Below are 15,378 nucleotides of genomic sequence, written 5' to 3'. Positions count from 1 at the left end.
ATTTTTAGTGTTCTTAAATTTCAGAATCATGTGCATATATTTTCTTTAATTGTTCTGGCCACTCAGTGGGCTCTTTAAATCTGGAAGCTCATGGCTTTTAGTTCTAGGAAACTTGTTTTCCTTTCTCTGATAACTTTGTCCCCCTACATTTTCTCATTTTCTTCGTAGAATTTTGGATCTTCCAAATTGATCCTCTAATTTTATCACTTTCCTCCTATAACTCTACCTCCGCTTTTTTCTTTATTTCTCTTTTTTTTTTTTTGACAGGGGTAGGAGATACTTCCTTAATTTTATCTTCTGGTCATTGACTAGGTTTTTTTTTTTTTAATTACTAATAGCTTCTTCTCATTCTTTATTCTTCAACCCCTTATCCCACCCCCGACCTTTAAAAAAAGTGTATCCTATTCCTACATCATAGTTTGGCACATGACCCAAACTCCCATCTTGCTTTCCCATCCCCCTTGTGCCCTTCTTTCATCCTTTCATTTGCCTCATGGTCCTTAATAGCAGCTGCAGAAAGGAAGAATACCTCCAAGATTTCACACAGCCCAGTGGGCAGAACTCCATCATGTGGCCAAACCTAGCTCAACTAGAGACTAGAAAACATAGGCTAATTTATTTGAGGCTGCAACAGTCCTGTGTAAAAATGAGGAGGAAGAGGGGAATGGATGTTGAATCAGGCACCTTGAGTTGAACCTACCTCAAAACCCAAATTTCTAGGCAGCCCTAAAAAAAAAAACAAACCAGTCTCCTATAATTCTTCCAGTTGAGGAGTCGGGGGAGCACATTTATCTTGGCCTTTGGCAGAACAGCTTACAACATGGATTTTAAGGCTTCCTTTCTATCAGTACTCGAAGCACTTTCTTAAAGGGCCACATAGTAAATATTTTAGGCTTTGTGGGCCAAACAGCCTTGTCACAACTCTTCAACTCTATCATTATAGTCGGAAAGCCACCACACAGGAAAGAGATGGCTGTGTCCAGTAAAACTTTATTTATGAAAACAAGTAGCTGGCTCCTGGGCGCCCATGCTTGCCAGGTGTCTGGTTTCAATCACTGTTTTGCACATACCATTTATGAAAGTCTTAGTGCCCAAATAGCAACAGTATATGATTCTTTTCTTTTCTCCCACTTACCCTTAATACAGTGATAGATCTGGACCCAGTGGAGCAAAAAGAACGGAGGCAGTTTCTGTTCACCATGCTGACTGGACAAGATCCCGAGCAAGGACAGTAAGCATCTGCTCCCTATTTCTAAAGACAGGAGACATCACACAAGAATTCAGGCGTTTAAGTCTGGTGTTGTGCTGATGTGGAGTGTTTTAATAACTTCTTTCACATTAATATTCTCCTAATGAATTTCTCATCAACTTGAGTAATTTATGCTTGTGACTGACTACCTGATAAATTATATAATCTCATAGGATCTCATAGGATTAGTTCATTCTTCACCCATGCCAGCCTCTGATAAGCGCTTTTTTTTTGAGTCAGCAATTGACGTCAACATTCAGTGCCCCCTACAGAAAGGACAAACCGCCTTGACACTCTAGAATAATTTGATTCATTTCTTGCAAACACAGTACCATTGTTAGCTTACCAAATATTATGCCTTTATAATAGCAATTTTATATTTTGAGTTAAAAATGATTTCTCTACAGGAATACTTTGAACTAAAATTTGAGTCTACTCTTAAGTTTTAGGAAAGCCGACTGTCATATTCCTATAATCTGAGGAGCCCTCCTTTTAGAGGTTCCAGATGAAATGCATTGGATACACATAGACTGAAAATTTTCTTGTTGTCTAGCAGAATATTGAAAATCAAATTTATATGGACATCTATTTTTTGTTTGTTTTTGTCAGAGTCTGGCAACCTTACCTCCTTTCCATGTGTGTGAGTAAGAGCTAGTATGGGACTGGTGTTCTAATCCATTACTTTTCTAAAAGCCCAATGAAAGTGAAAGTGAAAGTGGTTCAGTCGTGTCCAACCCTTTATGACCCCATGGACTATACAGTCCATGGAATCCTCCAAGCTAGAATACTGGAGTGGATAGCCTTTCTCTTCTCCAGGGGATCTTCCAAACCAGGGGATCAAACCCAGTTCTCCTGCATTGCAGGCTGATTCTTAACCAGCTTAGCCACAAGGGAAATCCAAGAATACTGGAGTGGGTAGCCTATCCTTCTCCAGGGGATCTTCCTGACCCAGGAATTGAACTGGGGTCTCCTGCATTGCAGGTGGATGCTTTACCAACTGAGCTATCAGGGAAGCCCAGAAAAGCCCATAGTGGATAGAATGTTGCCTTTGTAATCACACAGACTTGGTTTTGAATCTTGACTCTTTCAGTTACTAGCTCTATGATGTTTGAAATAATACTTAACTTGAAGGCTCCAGAGAGGATGCTGCAGAAATAATGTAGTTTCCCTAAGGCACTCGGTATTGCATGCAGCAAGTGGTGATGCAAGTTATCATTTATTTCCTGGAAAGCTGAGGTGGAGGAGTCAGCATTATCCCTTTGCATTGTTGAAGTTCTTAGTACTGATACAGAAACATAACTACAAATACATATTGCTTAGTAGCCATAAATGCATCACTTTTAGAATTTCTTTTCAGCTTCTCATATTTAAATTTGTGATTTAAAATGCTTGAATTTTTGGTCCTATTCTTGCTCCCATACAACTATGGGCCACCAATATTTGCTTTTAAAAAGTGAATATGAATATGAAATATCCAGAAGAAGCAAATCCAGAGAGACAGAAAGATTAGTGGTCACCAGAACTGAGGGAGAGAATGGGGAGTGACCGGTTAAGGGTGTAGGTTTCATGGTGGTGAATATGATCTGGAATTAGATCATGGTGATGTTTGTACATTATGGTTATACTAAAAAAAAACCCCACTGAATTGTACACTTTATAATGGTTAAAATAGTGAATTTGTGTCATGTAAATTTTACCTAAAAATTTTAGTAAGTCTGTTTCTGGAATTCATTCATTCTTTGCTAGACTAATACCATCAGCCTCCTGTATCTGCAGGTTCCACATCCTGGAGTCAACTAACAATGGATGAAAATATTTGAAAATACAATTCTAGATTTTAGGATGTTCCAAAAAGCAAAATTTAACTTTGCCATGTCCTGGCAACTATTTACTTAACATTTATGTTGCATTTACAACTATTTATAATAGTATTTACACTGTATTAGCTATTATAAGTCATCTAGAGATGATTTAAATTATATTCTATATGCAAATCCAACAGCATTTTATATAAAGGACTTGAGCATCTGTGGATTTTAGTATCTGAGGTGGGTTCTATAATTGTTAATTGCTCACTGCTTGGGAGGAACTGTTAGGATCTTTACCTTATCATCTTCCAAGATTTACAACTCTTACTTTTTTATATTCACTTTGTAATTTTGTTTCCTTTACTCTGCTCAGGTTTGGTATAAAACTGTTATTTACAAATATAAAAACCTCTTCTAATTTCCATAATCTTGTTTTTTGTGTAACACCTCCACTGCCCATTTCTAATCATTCAGCAAAGCTGTAAACCATCTTACAAGGAAAGGTATCTCTCAATAGTTTTGAGACAATTTAACCAACTACTTTACCTCGTCTTAGTTCCCTCCAGGCCTGTTGTTATTTAAGTCATACCAATTTCTCATTCTTTGCCATTGCATTCTTATAAGATGGAGGAAGAGTGATTCGGGGAATACAATGTATAATTTATGATTACTTTTATCCCTTTGTTTTAAGCCTAAGTGTATCAGTAGTACTGAGTTAAATGGATATTTTTTCCTTTAGTTTAAAGTTTACAGTAGTAAGTGATCCTATTGAGGAGGAAACAAAAGAATGTCAAGAAGTAGGCTACGCATATCTGGAACTGTGGCCAATCCTGGTATCAGGAAGAGACATCCTAGAGCAAGATCTAGACAGTGAGTCATACATTTTGGTGCTCCTCAGTTCTATTTATGTCTAAGGGAATAATCCTAATAATGGATATTTTTGACCTTTAATACATAATTACTACATAGTTGATGAGACAATTTGGATGGAAACCCCCCACTGCTGTTTTTCTAAATCGTGTGTCAGTTATATATCTTACCCCATATACCTCTTGGCAACTAGCATCTATTATGAATCTCCTTTAGTATTTGAGACAGGGAGATTTTGAAAAGACCCACTGTTTTAATTTCAAGCAAATTTAAACATCAGCCCTTCTGACCTCCCTTATCCAATCTGTTCTGAAACTGTCTACTATGCAGTTCCCCTAACCCATCCACAATGGTCATCTTTGGTTCTAATGTCTTCAGTCCCAACATTAAGTATTCTGAATCTGTCCCTACCTCCACTGTTGAAACTTCAGAACCCTTTTCTCTCCTGAATTATTCCAATAACCTCATTAACTACCTTCCCTGATTTACTCATGCCCCCTTAGAATATATTCCCCAGAGTGGAGTCACTTTTTTGGAACCTAAATAAAAAACTGTCATTTCTAATACCTTCAATTAAAATATTTCTTACAAGACAAATGGCCTATTATGATCTAGATCCTGCTTATCAATATAGTTTCATTTCTGCCATCTCTTATAGTTTTTCAAACTTGTTTTCAAATCTTGGCACATGCTGTACATGCTTAGAGTATCTTTTACTTTTTGAAGACAAAGGGATTGTCTCCAGAAGGCCTTTTCTGATTCTTCCATTCTGGATGAGGTGCCATGTCTGTGTCCCCAAAGCACACTGAGTTTTCATCCCAGCACCAGCTATACTATACTGTAATGATTGTTTTCCATCGTCTTCCATCAGATTGAGTCCCACTAAAATAGGAGGTAGTAACCTTGTGTAGTATCCCCCCAGCATCTAATGTGGAAAATATTTTAGTATTTAATATATATATATATATTTTTTAGAAAATATTAAGTATTTAAGTGTTTTTCAGTTGAATGATACAGATGTCTGGTGTTTCTTTTTCCTTTCCCAACAGTTGTTAGCCCTGAAGATCAGGCTACCCCCATAGGAAAGCTCAAGGTGTCCCTTCAAGCTGCTGCTGCCCTCCATGCTATTTACAAGGAGATGACTGAAGATTTGTTTTCATGATGGAACAAGTGCTAGTCCATTCTAAACCCTGAGGGAACCATAGTAAAAAGCCTCTTATAAAGTAACTTGCTCTACCATGAATTTGGTTTACTGTGATGTCTCAACCTAATCATGAAAGTTCAGCATGATAAAAAGTTTCTTTTTGTAATACTAGCTGGATAAAGAGAATTAATCTCTATGTCTTAGCACTTTTCTAGGAGAGAAGCAGGCTTGCTTTTAGGAACTGTCACAGGTGAATTTATAAAACAACAACAACAAAAAAAACCACAGTTTATTTATCTTTTAGTTTTTCCAAAATTGAAAATATCAAGTCCTACTGCTAAGGAGAAAATAAACAAACAAATGAACAAAATCCGAGACCCCTCCCCCCTCTTCTCTTAAAGTCACAGAACACAGAAGGAACTGCAGTGGGACAGGTGGGTGCAGAGAACCAGGAGGGAGAGGATGGCAAGATAAACTCCCCCAATACTTAAAAAGCTGTTCAACAGAAACTGTGATAAATACAGGACAATGCAAGACAAGTAAAAACAAGGAGCAGCAGTGACGAGAGGCTGTGTTGTAGATGTGGCCTCCCTTCCTCTTCTCTTTTCTCATCAGGGTATTCTAGGCCCAAGGCATGACTTGCCCCTTCCAGATCTAAATGTTGACTCCTTTGAGCCTCCTTCTAGATTTCACTAGAAGCAGTACATGAGGCACAGCCATTCTTTCCTCATACATCAGAAAAGAAACAATGGTAATTTTGCTTCCACCATTGTACCATGTGTGAATTTGTAAGGAAGATGACACCGAGCCAGGGAGTATCACTGCTTCTTATGTCTTCCAAGGCAGCAGAAATACCTCAGAATCTACCCGAGGCAAGAAAGCAGGAAAACTCAGATGGAGATACCAGCCCGATCAGCCTATCTCACGTTGTATCACTTACACCATTAGCAAATTCCAAGAACCTTTTCTTGAGTACTGCAAAGATGTATCTTAAAGAGATGTGAGGAAGGTCATGGCAGGAGGGTAGGATGGAGGACTGAATCTGCTGGTCAAGAGCCATGGTACAGGCAGGCAAAGATCACCGTGTACCAATGTCTTGGAAATATAGCTTTGAGACATCAAAGAATAAGATGTCAGAAGCCAACAATGTCCTGGCAGAAGGTGACAGGAAGAGAGAGGAATGAAACGGTATTTATTAACAGCGGAAGCCTCTGCCCATCTTCAAGAACACCTCCTCCCTTGCCATCTGGATGGGGCCATTGGCACGTGTCCTGGTGGGCCTGGAATTCCCCGAGTAGCTTGGTCCACACAAATGGCCCCCTAAACCCATACACAAATGGCAAAACTTCAAAAGAAAAAAAAAGGAAAAATACAGTTTCTATGTCATGTAAAATTTTCAGGGATTGGCTGTAGGAAGAATGGAGCTGAGGGCCAAAGTTCTGAAATTACTTCCTCTTTTTCTTGGGAGGCGCAGAGCTGTGTCTGGAACCTCGGTTAGAGCCTCGGCCTGAACTGTGCACAGATGCCTTCCTCTTCCGGCTCATACTTCGACTCTGTTCTTCTTCTTCCTCATAGCGGCTTTCACGGTCAGCTAAACAGAAGAACGAGGCACTAGTTAGCTAGATGTTAGCTTTAGGTATCTAACGCTGTTGTACACAGCATGAAGTAATGCAGAGAACATACTTTGGAGTCAGACTTAACTTTTAATCTTTCCTCAGTTGCTTATTAGTTGTATGATCTTGGGCAAGTACTTAACCTTTCTGAGCCTTGATTTACTTATAAAATGGAAAACTGTTTTAGGCTTAAAGGTAATCTATGCAAAGGACCTATCACTATGCTTGGGCTATACAGTACAGTAGTATTTAACTTATATTTGGTATTTGGTTTCAGAGTAGTTAAAACTAGTACTACAAAAACATTCTTAACCTGGAAGAGGGCCATAAAGCTAGACTACTATCTGACTTAGATTTGGAAACTGAACAGCCTAATTTTGGAGTTGGACAAGACTATCCCGGCTAAGGACCCACTGGGGGGGTTGAGTAGATGAAAAAAGCCTCCAAGTCAGCAGAATCGTTCCCCCGTTCCCCCTGGAGAGTACGGATGCACACCAGACCTCATTTGCTCTTCTGGTCAATGAAGCTGTAGCTGTGACTCCACATCAGTTTTACACTTACGTTACTTTTATCAGGCAAATAATCTCTCAAAATACTGAAATTTGTGCCTCAAAAAATAAAAAAATTTACCTTTTCGGGCTTCTTCCTCCAGTTCGTCCCAATCCTTTCCACTCTCTTCTTCACTGCCCAATGATTCCTTGGAATAATCTGGAATAATATTAAGCATGATTTACTAGACTGGAAACGGAATGGAATGATAAAATTATTCCCTTCAAAAGCCTGTAGAAATTGCCGAAGGTTAGGAAGTCATGAACACTTGTCCCTATGAAGACTCACCTGATTCTTCAGCTTCTGATGAATAATCTTCATCACTGTCCTCCTCCTCTTCTTCATAGTCTTCCTCTGAAGGATTAAAAGTCTCATCTTCGATTTCAGACTCGGAATCCCCTTCCTCAGCATCACTCCCCTGGTGAGTTGGAGCATAATACTAAATACTGGGTGTTTTTTTTTTTTAATTTACTTCATTAATAAGCTAATGAATTAATTCAATCCACTGAGTGCACCAGCATTATTTCTATTTTATATGAAAAATGAAATAAAAAATACCTAAACCTCTGAGTAACACAAGAGATAGAAAGACTTAATTAAAATTACTAGTAAGATATAATAATTAGGCAAATTTTGCAAGACGATTTGAAGTATTTTCTCTGAAAACTAAGAAATTCATTCAAACAGTAGTTTTTGTAATTTCAAAGAAACCTTGTGAGTGGCTACCAATGCCCAATTAATTGATCATTTGCCTGTAAAACTAACTTGAAGAAACAATACCAAGTTATGCTCAGAACTTCTCCCATTTGATTGTTCCCTTATGTACTATTCATATGGCATTCTCCTAACCACCCAAATGATAACGGGCAACACTATGCACCAGAAAAGAAACCCCACACTCACGCACCTCACCCTCAGGTTCCAGGAAAGACCAGCCACCTTGTTCAAAGAAGCCCTCAGGGTCGTCAACAATGGTCTTCATAATTTTAGTCCAGTTGAGGGACTGTACTCCTTCTGTGTATTTTAGGTCACAGGAACTAAGAAAAATAACATTATGAAGTAAAAAAATCAATCCTCCATACTCGGCTTTTGGGTTTGGTTTTTTTTTTTTTTTTTTTTGCCATGCCAAAAGAGCAAAAGAGCAGAGTCTTAACCACTGGACCGCCAGGGAAACCCCACTTCTGTACTTTGTGAGAACATCCAGTGTCACGCTGGTCATTACTTAGCATCTCGGAAGAGCAGATACCCTTTTCATATGTGACAGCATGTACTCTTTGCACTATCCCACCAGAACATACCCCAAAACAGCTGATATCTGGGCTCCCAGAGCATTAGCCCTCAAGACAGAACCCCATTAAAAAAAAAAAAAATACTGAACGTGCCTTGTGTTAAGAAATGTTCAAATGACATTTATCCACTTCTGTTGAGGTGAACAATCAATATGAGTGGGGAAAAAAAAGAAAACCAGAACACAGTAATGTAAGGGTCATAGAAAGAAACTGTTAGCACAAAACCTGAGTGTGTGCTCACTCAGTCGTGTTCGCCTCTTTGCAACCCCACGGACTGTAGCCCGCCAGGTTCCTCTGTCTAAGCGGATTCTCCAGGCAGGAATACTGGAGTGGGTTGCCATGCCCTCCTCTAGGGGATTTTCCCAACCCAGGGGTCAAACCCAGGTCTCCCACGTAGCAGGCAAATTCTGGGAATTTGCCAGGGAAGCCATAAAACCTGAGATTCCAGCATAAATCCATTATGGACACAATCATATACACTGAAGCTTTTGCTTCTAGCTATGATGGAAGTGACAAGGATTAGATTTACCTCTTTACCCAAACAACCAGAAAACTGAACAAAGTATGGAACAACAGTTTTCAAACACTGGATAATAAGCAGCACTAGACTAAAATCCCTATGGAACTTCACAATGGAATGAACAGCAACAGGAATGGTTAAATATGTAAGTAAGACTTTCTCCTCATTTTGTAAATTAAGGAATAGCTGTTTTGAAGCTAAAATAATGACAATTGTGGAATTCATAGCATATTAAAAGCAAAATGTATGGTAATAATAGCAGAAAGGATAGAAGAAAAGAAATGAAAGCATAAGAACCTTCTAACAGACATGGTATATTATCTGAACGCAGACTCTGACAAGTTAGAGGTGTAGCTAATCAGCAAACTAGGAAGATAATCGTAAAGATTCATAAAATTAAAAGCAGGCATAAATAGGAGAAAAGCTTATCTTTGACAAAGGAGGCAGAAATATACAATGGAGAAAAGACAATCTCTAACAAGTGGTTCTGGGAAAACTGGTCAACCACCTGTAAAAGAATGAAACTAGAACACTTTCTAACACTATACACAAAAGTAAATTCAAAATGTAAAGATCTAAACATAAGACCAGAAACTAAAACTTCTAGAGGAAAACATAGGCAGAACACTCTCTGACATAAATCACAGTAAGATCCTCTATGACCCACCTCCCAGAGTAATGAAAATAAAAGCAAAAATAAACAAATGGGACCTAATTAAACCTAAAAGCTTTTGCACATGAAGGAAACTATAAGCAAGGTGAAAAGACAGCCTTCAGAATGGGAGGAAATAATAGCAAATGAAACAACCAACAAAGAATTAATCTCCAAAATATAGAAGCAGCTCAATACCAGAAAAATAAACAACCCAATCAAAAAATGAACCAAAGAACTAAACAGACATTTCTCCAAAGAAGACATACAGATGGCTAACAAACACATGAAAAGATACCCAACATCACTCATTATCAGAGAAATGCGAATCAAAACCACGATGAGGTACCATCTCATGCTGATTGGAATAGCTGCCATTAAAAACTCTACAAATGAAAAAAAGTCTGCAAACGATAAAGGCTGGAGAGGGTGTGGAGGAAAGGGAACCCTCTTACACTGTTGGTGCGAATGCAAACTAGTACACCCACTATGGAGAACAGTGTGGAGATTCCTTAAAAAAATGGAAACAGCACTGCCATATGACCCAGCAATCCCACTGCTGGGCATACACACTGAGGAAACCAGAACTGAAAGAGACATGTGTACCCCAATGTTCATCGCAGCACTGTTTACAATAGCCAGGACATGAAAGCAACCTAAATGTCCATTGGCAGAGGAATGGATAAGAAAGCTCTGGTACATATTCACAATGGAATATTACTCAGCTATTAAAAAGAACGCATCTGAGTCAGTTCTAATGAGGTGAATGAAACTGGAGCCTATTATACAGAGTGAAGTAAGTCAGAAAGAAAAACACCAATACAGTATATTAACACATATATATGGAATTTAGAAAGATAGTAATGACAACCCTATATGCAAGACAGCAAAAGAGACAGATTAAAAGGTAGACATTCTCAGAATGGATTAAAAAAAAAGCCAAGGCATGAAAGCAACCTCACTGTCCACCAGCAGAGAAACAGGTAAAGAAAATGTGGTACATATACACAATGGGATACTACTCAGCCATTAAAAAGAATGAAATAATGCTATCTGCAGCAACATGGATGCAACCAGAGATTGTCATACTGAGTGAAGCAAGTCAGAGAAAGAAATAACATATGACATCCCTTTATATGTGGAATCTAAAAAGACATGATACAGATAATGTACAAAACAGACTCACAGACTTAAGAGAACAAACTTATTATGGCTGCCGGGGGGAAGAGATAGTTAGGGAGTTTGGGATAGACATGTATATACATTGCTGTATTTAAAATGGATAACCAACAAGCACCTACTATATGGCGCATGGAATTATGCCCAATGTTCTATGGCAGCCTACCTGGGAGGGGAGTTGGAGGCAGAATGGATACATGTATATATATGGCTGAATCCCTCTGCTGTTCACCTGAGCTACTACAGCACTGTAAATTGGCTATACCCTAATACAAAATAAAAAATTAATAAAGCTAGAAGTCTATAATAATATCACACTATGTAGATTTCAAAACAAGGACTATTACCAGAAATAAGGACATTTCATAATGATGGAGAATAAAATTCAATAAAAATTGATAAACCTCTAGACAGACTGACCAACAAAAAGAGGAAACTATCAGTATCAGGAATGAAAGGGGTAAAAGTATTGCACAAATATCAGAGTCGACAGCTTTGCAAAATAAACCAGTTCGTTGAAAGATACAAGTTTAATTTATGTAGAATAGTCAAAATAATAATAGCCAACTTTGAAAAGGAACAAAATGGGAGGACTTACACTACCTGATTTCAAGATTCATTATAAAGCTACAATATTCACTACAGGATCAGTAAGAACACACATAAACCAATGGAACAGAAAACACTATCCAGAAATACAGCCTCTCCTACACATTCTTTTTTTAAACAAACATGCCAAGTAATTCAATGAGTAAGGGATAATCTTTTCAACAAATGATAACTAGAATAACTGGCTTCATATACACAAAGTACAAACCTTCATCCTTACACCACAGTAAAAAAAATTAACTCAAAATGGATCACAGATATAAGACCTAAACCAATGGAACTCTAGAAAATAGATACTATTGGAAAAAAATATATGCAAAATGTATTTGATGAGGGACTTTATTTAGCCTAAAAAATTCTTAAAATTCAGTAGTAAAGCAATCTGATGCTTAACATGGGCAAAAAACATGAATATACTTTATCAAAGTATAGAATGACACACACATATGAAAAAATGCTCAAAAGCATCGCTAATCTTGGAAATGCAAACTGAAACCACAATGGGAAAGCCACCCACCACAATGGCAAACAATGAAAAGACTGATAACACCAGTGTTGGTGAGGATGTGGAGCAACTACAATTCTCACATACTGCAGGTTTTCCAGCCACACTGGCAAAGGATTTGGTAGTTTCTTATAAAGCTAAACATACACTTAACCATAAACCATATGACACAGCAATCCCACTCTTAGGTCATTTATCCAAGAGATATGAAAATGTATGTACATACAAAGACCTGTACATCGTGTTTTATAGCAGCTATTCCTAAAAGTCCCCAAAGGGAAACAATCCTAATGTCTATTAACTGGTAGAAGGGTAAAAAGAGGTCTGCTTTATTTGGGGGTACTCCTCTGTAATAAAAAGGAGTATGCTAATGATGTGTTACAACAACTTGAGTAAATTTCAAAAGCATTATGCCAAGTGAAAGATAAAAAAGAATCAAAACACTACATACTTGAATAATTCCATTTATGTGAAATTCTAGATGAAGCGAAGTGTACAGTGACAGAAACCAGTGACAAGGTTGAAGGGAGAGGATTGACTCTAAAAGGGTAGGAGTACTTTGGGGAGTAAAGGAAACGTTCCATATCTCCATTATGATGGTAGATACGAGACTTATATACATTTGTTAGAATTCATCCAATCATATACTTAAATTGATGAATTTTATTACATGTAAATTGTACCTCAATAAAGAGGATTTTAAAAAATCACACAGGGGCTTTTTGGTAAAGAATCTGCCTGCCAATGCAGGAGACACAGGTTCAATCCCTCATCCAGGAAGATCCCACATGCTGGGGAGCAAGTAAGCCCATGCACCACAACTACTGGGCCTGTACTCTAGAGCATGGGAGCCACAACTGAGCTCATGTGCTGCAGCTACTGAAGCATGGGCGGGCTCCGGAATAAGAGAAGCAACCACAGTGAGAAGGCTGCACACCTCAACTAGAGTAGTCTCCACACTCAAACTAGAGAAAAACCTGTGCAGTAACGAAGACCTATCACAGCCAGAAATAGTCACACAAATCTATAAATATATTTGGTACCATATTACTTACCTGCAAATGTTTTCCAGGAAAATCCTCATGGAAACTATCAAGTTGGATCTTTCTCACAGGCTATTTTTAAGCTCTCTCAATCATTTCTTAAGAGAAGTTTTGTATTTGCAGTACCGCCCCCTAGAGATAACTGGAAGGAGGAAGCAAGGCAGAGCAGACTACACTCATGGCCACACATGCCTCACCCTTTTCCTACGAAGTGACATCTCCCTTTTTATTGGGGTTCTGACATGTCTATGAGAAATTCTTTTTAGCTGAAGTGTAAGTATGTGAAAGTTAAAAGCTAAAATAAACATATATTTATCCCGTATTTTAGTAAAAATAGAGAACTGGTAAGAAATTTTATACATCCATCAAGTAGTCAAAAAAGATCTCAGACTCTGATTTTCAGTGGCTCTAGTGGTAAAGAACCCACCTGCCAATGCAGGAGACCTAAGAGACACAGGTTCGATTCCCGGGTTGGGATGATCCCCTGGAGGAGGGCATGGCAACCCACTTCAGTATTCTTGCCTGGATAATCCCATGAACAGAGGGGCCTGGCAGGCTATTAGTCCATAGGGTTGCAGAGTCAGACATGACTGAAGTGACTCAGCATGAACGCACAGCCAGTGAAGATAAAGCAGGGGCTAAAGCCACCCTTTGGCAGGCAATGACTTAAGCAGAGAGTGGTTGTTCAATTAATACTAGTTCATTTGAAACTTAGTTGATCAACAACAGAGTTAAGCACATGCAAGGTCACATGCAGGCTCTTCTGTATCATGTGAACTTTCTGAGTACTCTCCATTTAAAGGCGGCAGTCTTAGGCAGAAGACTTAAGACTCTTAGTCCAGAGCAGAGTTAGGAGGAAAGCCCAGAGATCTTGCCCTTAATTCAGTGATTCTAACCCAGTGCAGAAAGTGAAGAAGAAATAAAGAGCCTCTTGATGAAAGTGAAAGAGGAGAGTGAAAAAGTTGGCTTAAAACTCAACATTCAGAAAACTAAGATCATGGCATCTGGTCCCATCACTTCATGGCAAATACATGGGGAAACAATGGAAACAGTGACAGACTTTGTTTTCTTGGGCGCCAAAATCACTGTAGATGGTGACTGCAGCCATGAAATTAGAAGATGTTTGCTCCCTGGAAGAAAAGCTATGACCAACCTAGACAGCATATTAAAAAGCAGAGACATTACTTTGTCAACAAAGGTCTGTATAGTCAAAGCTATGGTTTCTCCAGTAGTCATGTATGGATGTGACAGTTGGACTATAAGGAAAGCTGAGTGCCGAAGAATTGATGCTTCTAAACTGTGGTGCTGGAGAAGACACTTGAGAGTCCCCTGGACTGCAAGTAGATCCAACCAGTCCATCCTAAAGGAAATCAGTCTCAGGACTGATTATTCATTGGAAGGACTGATGCAGATGCTGAAACTCCAATACTTTGGCCACCTGATGCGAAGAACTGACTCATTGGAAAAGACTCTGATGCTGGGAAAGATTGAAGGCAGGAGAAGGGGATGATACAGGATGAGATGGTTGGATGGCATCACTGATTTGATGGACATGAGTTTGTGCAAGCTCTGGGAGTTGATGATTGACAGGGAAGCCTGGCGTGCTCTAGTCCATGAGGTCACAAAGAGTCGGACATGACTGAGTGACTGAATTGAACTGACTGAACCCAGTGCATTCGCTCTCCTCCCTCTGCCTCTGCTCCAAGGCTTGATATGTGTTGAATACATGGGTTGCAAGGAGTTGGACATGACTGAAGAGACTTCACTCACATGCATGTCTGAACTACTGCTGGGTATTCAGGAAAACGTGGCTCTATGTCTAACAGATCCCAAATTTTCAAGTCCTGGTTGGTAACAACCCAAAGGCAGTTTCATTAAGTATACCAACAGATTTTACATATAACATACCACACTCATATTCTATAAAACTGTATTTGTGGGACAGGAGATTGCTGGCAGGCCTACTTACTTTAACCATTCCTTGATGGGGTCAAGAGAGGCAACAGGAATCGCATTGATCATTGTCACTTTCTTGCTGTAGTCCTTGTAGACGATCACCATGTCAAAGTTCTTCAGGTGAAACTGGACTCGCTCAAAGTGAATCAGCTCCACTTCATCCAACGTCACCACAAAAGGTGGCTGTCAGGGAAGAAAGGAACTCTTTTCATAAAAATACTTCCCACAAAACACTAGCATTTTTTCAAATGCTTTCAGGATCTAAAAACTACCACACAAAGGATACTAAACTGTTTTTTGTTCTTTGGGGGCAAAGACTAAAAGCAATAAAACATACCAAGAAGCACAGGTTAAAGGATCTATAAGATTGAAATCCTCCCTCAGGGAGAATT

The 15,378-nt window shown here is 38.8% G+C and overlaps 2 protein-coding genes across 9 annotated transcripts in view; one reads left to right on the top strand and one right to left on the bottom strand.

Moving 5' to 3' along the window:
• RPGRIP1 (RPGR interacting protein 1) overlaps positions 1 to 5,170 on the top strand; it is a 46,233-nt gene extending 41,063 nt beyond the window's left edge. For all 8 annotated transcript variants that reach the window (XM_043471264.1, XM_043471259.1, XM_043471265.1 and 5 more), the window contains 3 exons: positions 1,147 to 1,231; positions 3,797 to 3,927; positions 4,977 to 5,170. In XM_043471264.1, the coding sequence (XP_043327199.1) occupies positions 1,147 to 1,231; positions 3,797 to 3,927; positions 4,977 to 5,089 (329 nt within the window). In that variant the 3' untranslated portion in view covers positions 5,090 to 5,170. The remainder of the gene's footprint in view (positions 1 to 1,146; positions 1,232 to 3,796; positions 3,928 to 4,976) is intronic.
• A 172-nt stretch (positions 5,171 to 5,342) lies between these two features.
• The window catches only part of SUPT16H (SPT16 homolog, facilitates chromatin remodeling subunit), a 36,473-nt gene continuing 26,437 nt past the window's right edge, over positions 5,343 to 15,378 (bottom strand). The window contains exons 22-26 of the mRNA XM_043471267.1: positions 15,000 to 15,169; positions 8,141 to 8,270; positions 7,522 to 7,651; positions 7,315 to 7,392; positions 5,343 to 6,662 (exon numbers count right to left, since the gene is read on the bottom strand). Of these exons, the coding sequence (XP_043327202.1) occupies positions 6,517 to 6,662; positions 7,315 to 7,392; positions 7,522 to 7,651; positions 8,141 to 8,270; positions 15,000 to 15,169 (654 nt within the window). The 3' untranslated portion in view covers positions 5,343 to 6,516. The remainder of the gene's footprint in view (positions 6,663 to 7,314; positions 7,393 to 7,521; positions 7,652 to 8,140; positions 8,271 to 14,999; positions 15,170 to 15,378) is intronic.

This window comes from Cervus canadensis, chromosome 6 (assembly GCF_019320065.1).
Source record: "Cervus canadensis isolate Bull #8, Minnesota chromosome 6, ASM1932006v1, whole genome shotgun sequence".
Taxonomy (NCBI): domain Eukaryota; kingdom Metazoa; phylum Chordata; class Mammalia; order Artiodactyla; family Cervidae; genus Cervus; species Cervus canadensis.
Note: the sequence above shows the minus strand (reverse complement) of the source record. Positions and strands in the feature narration are given on the sequence as shown.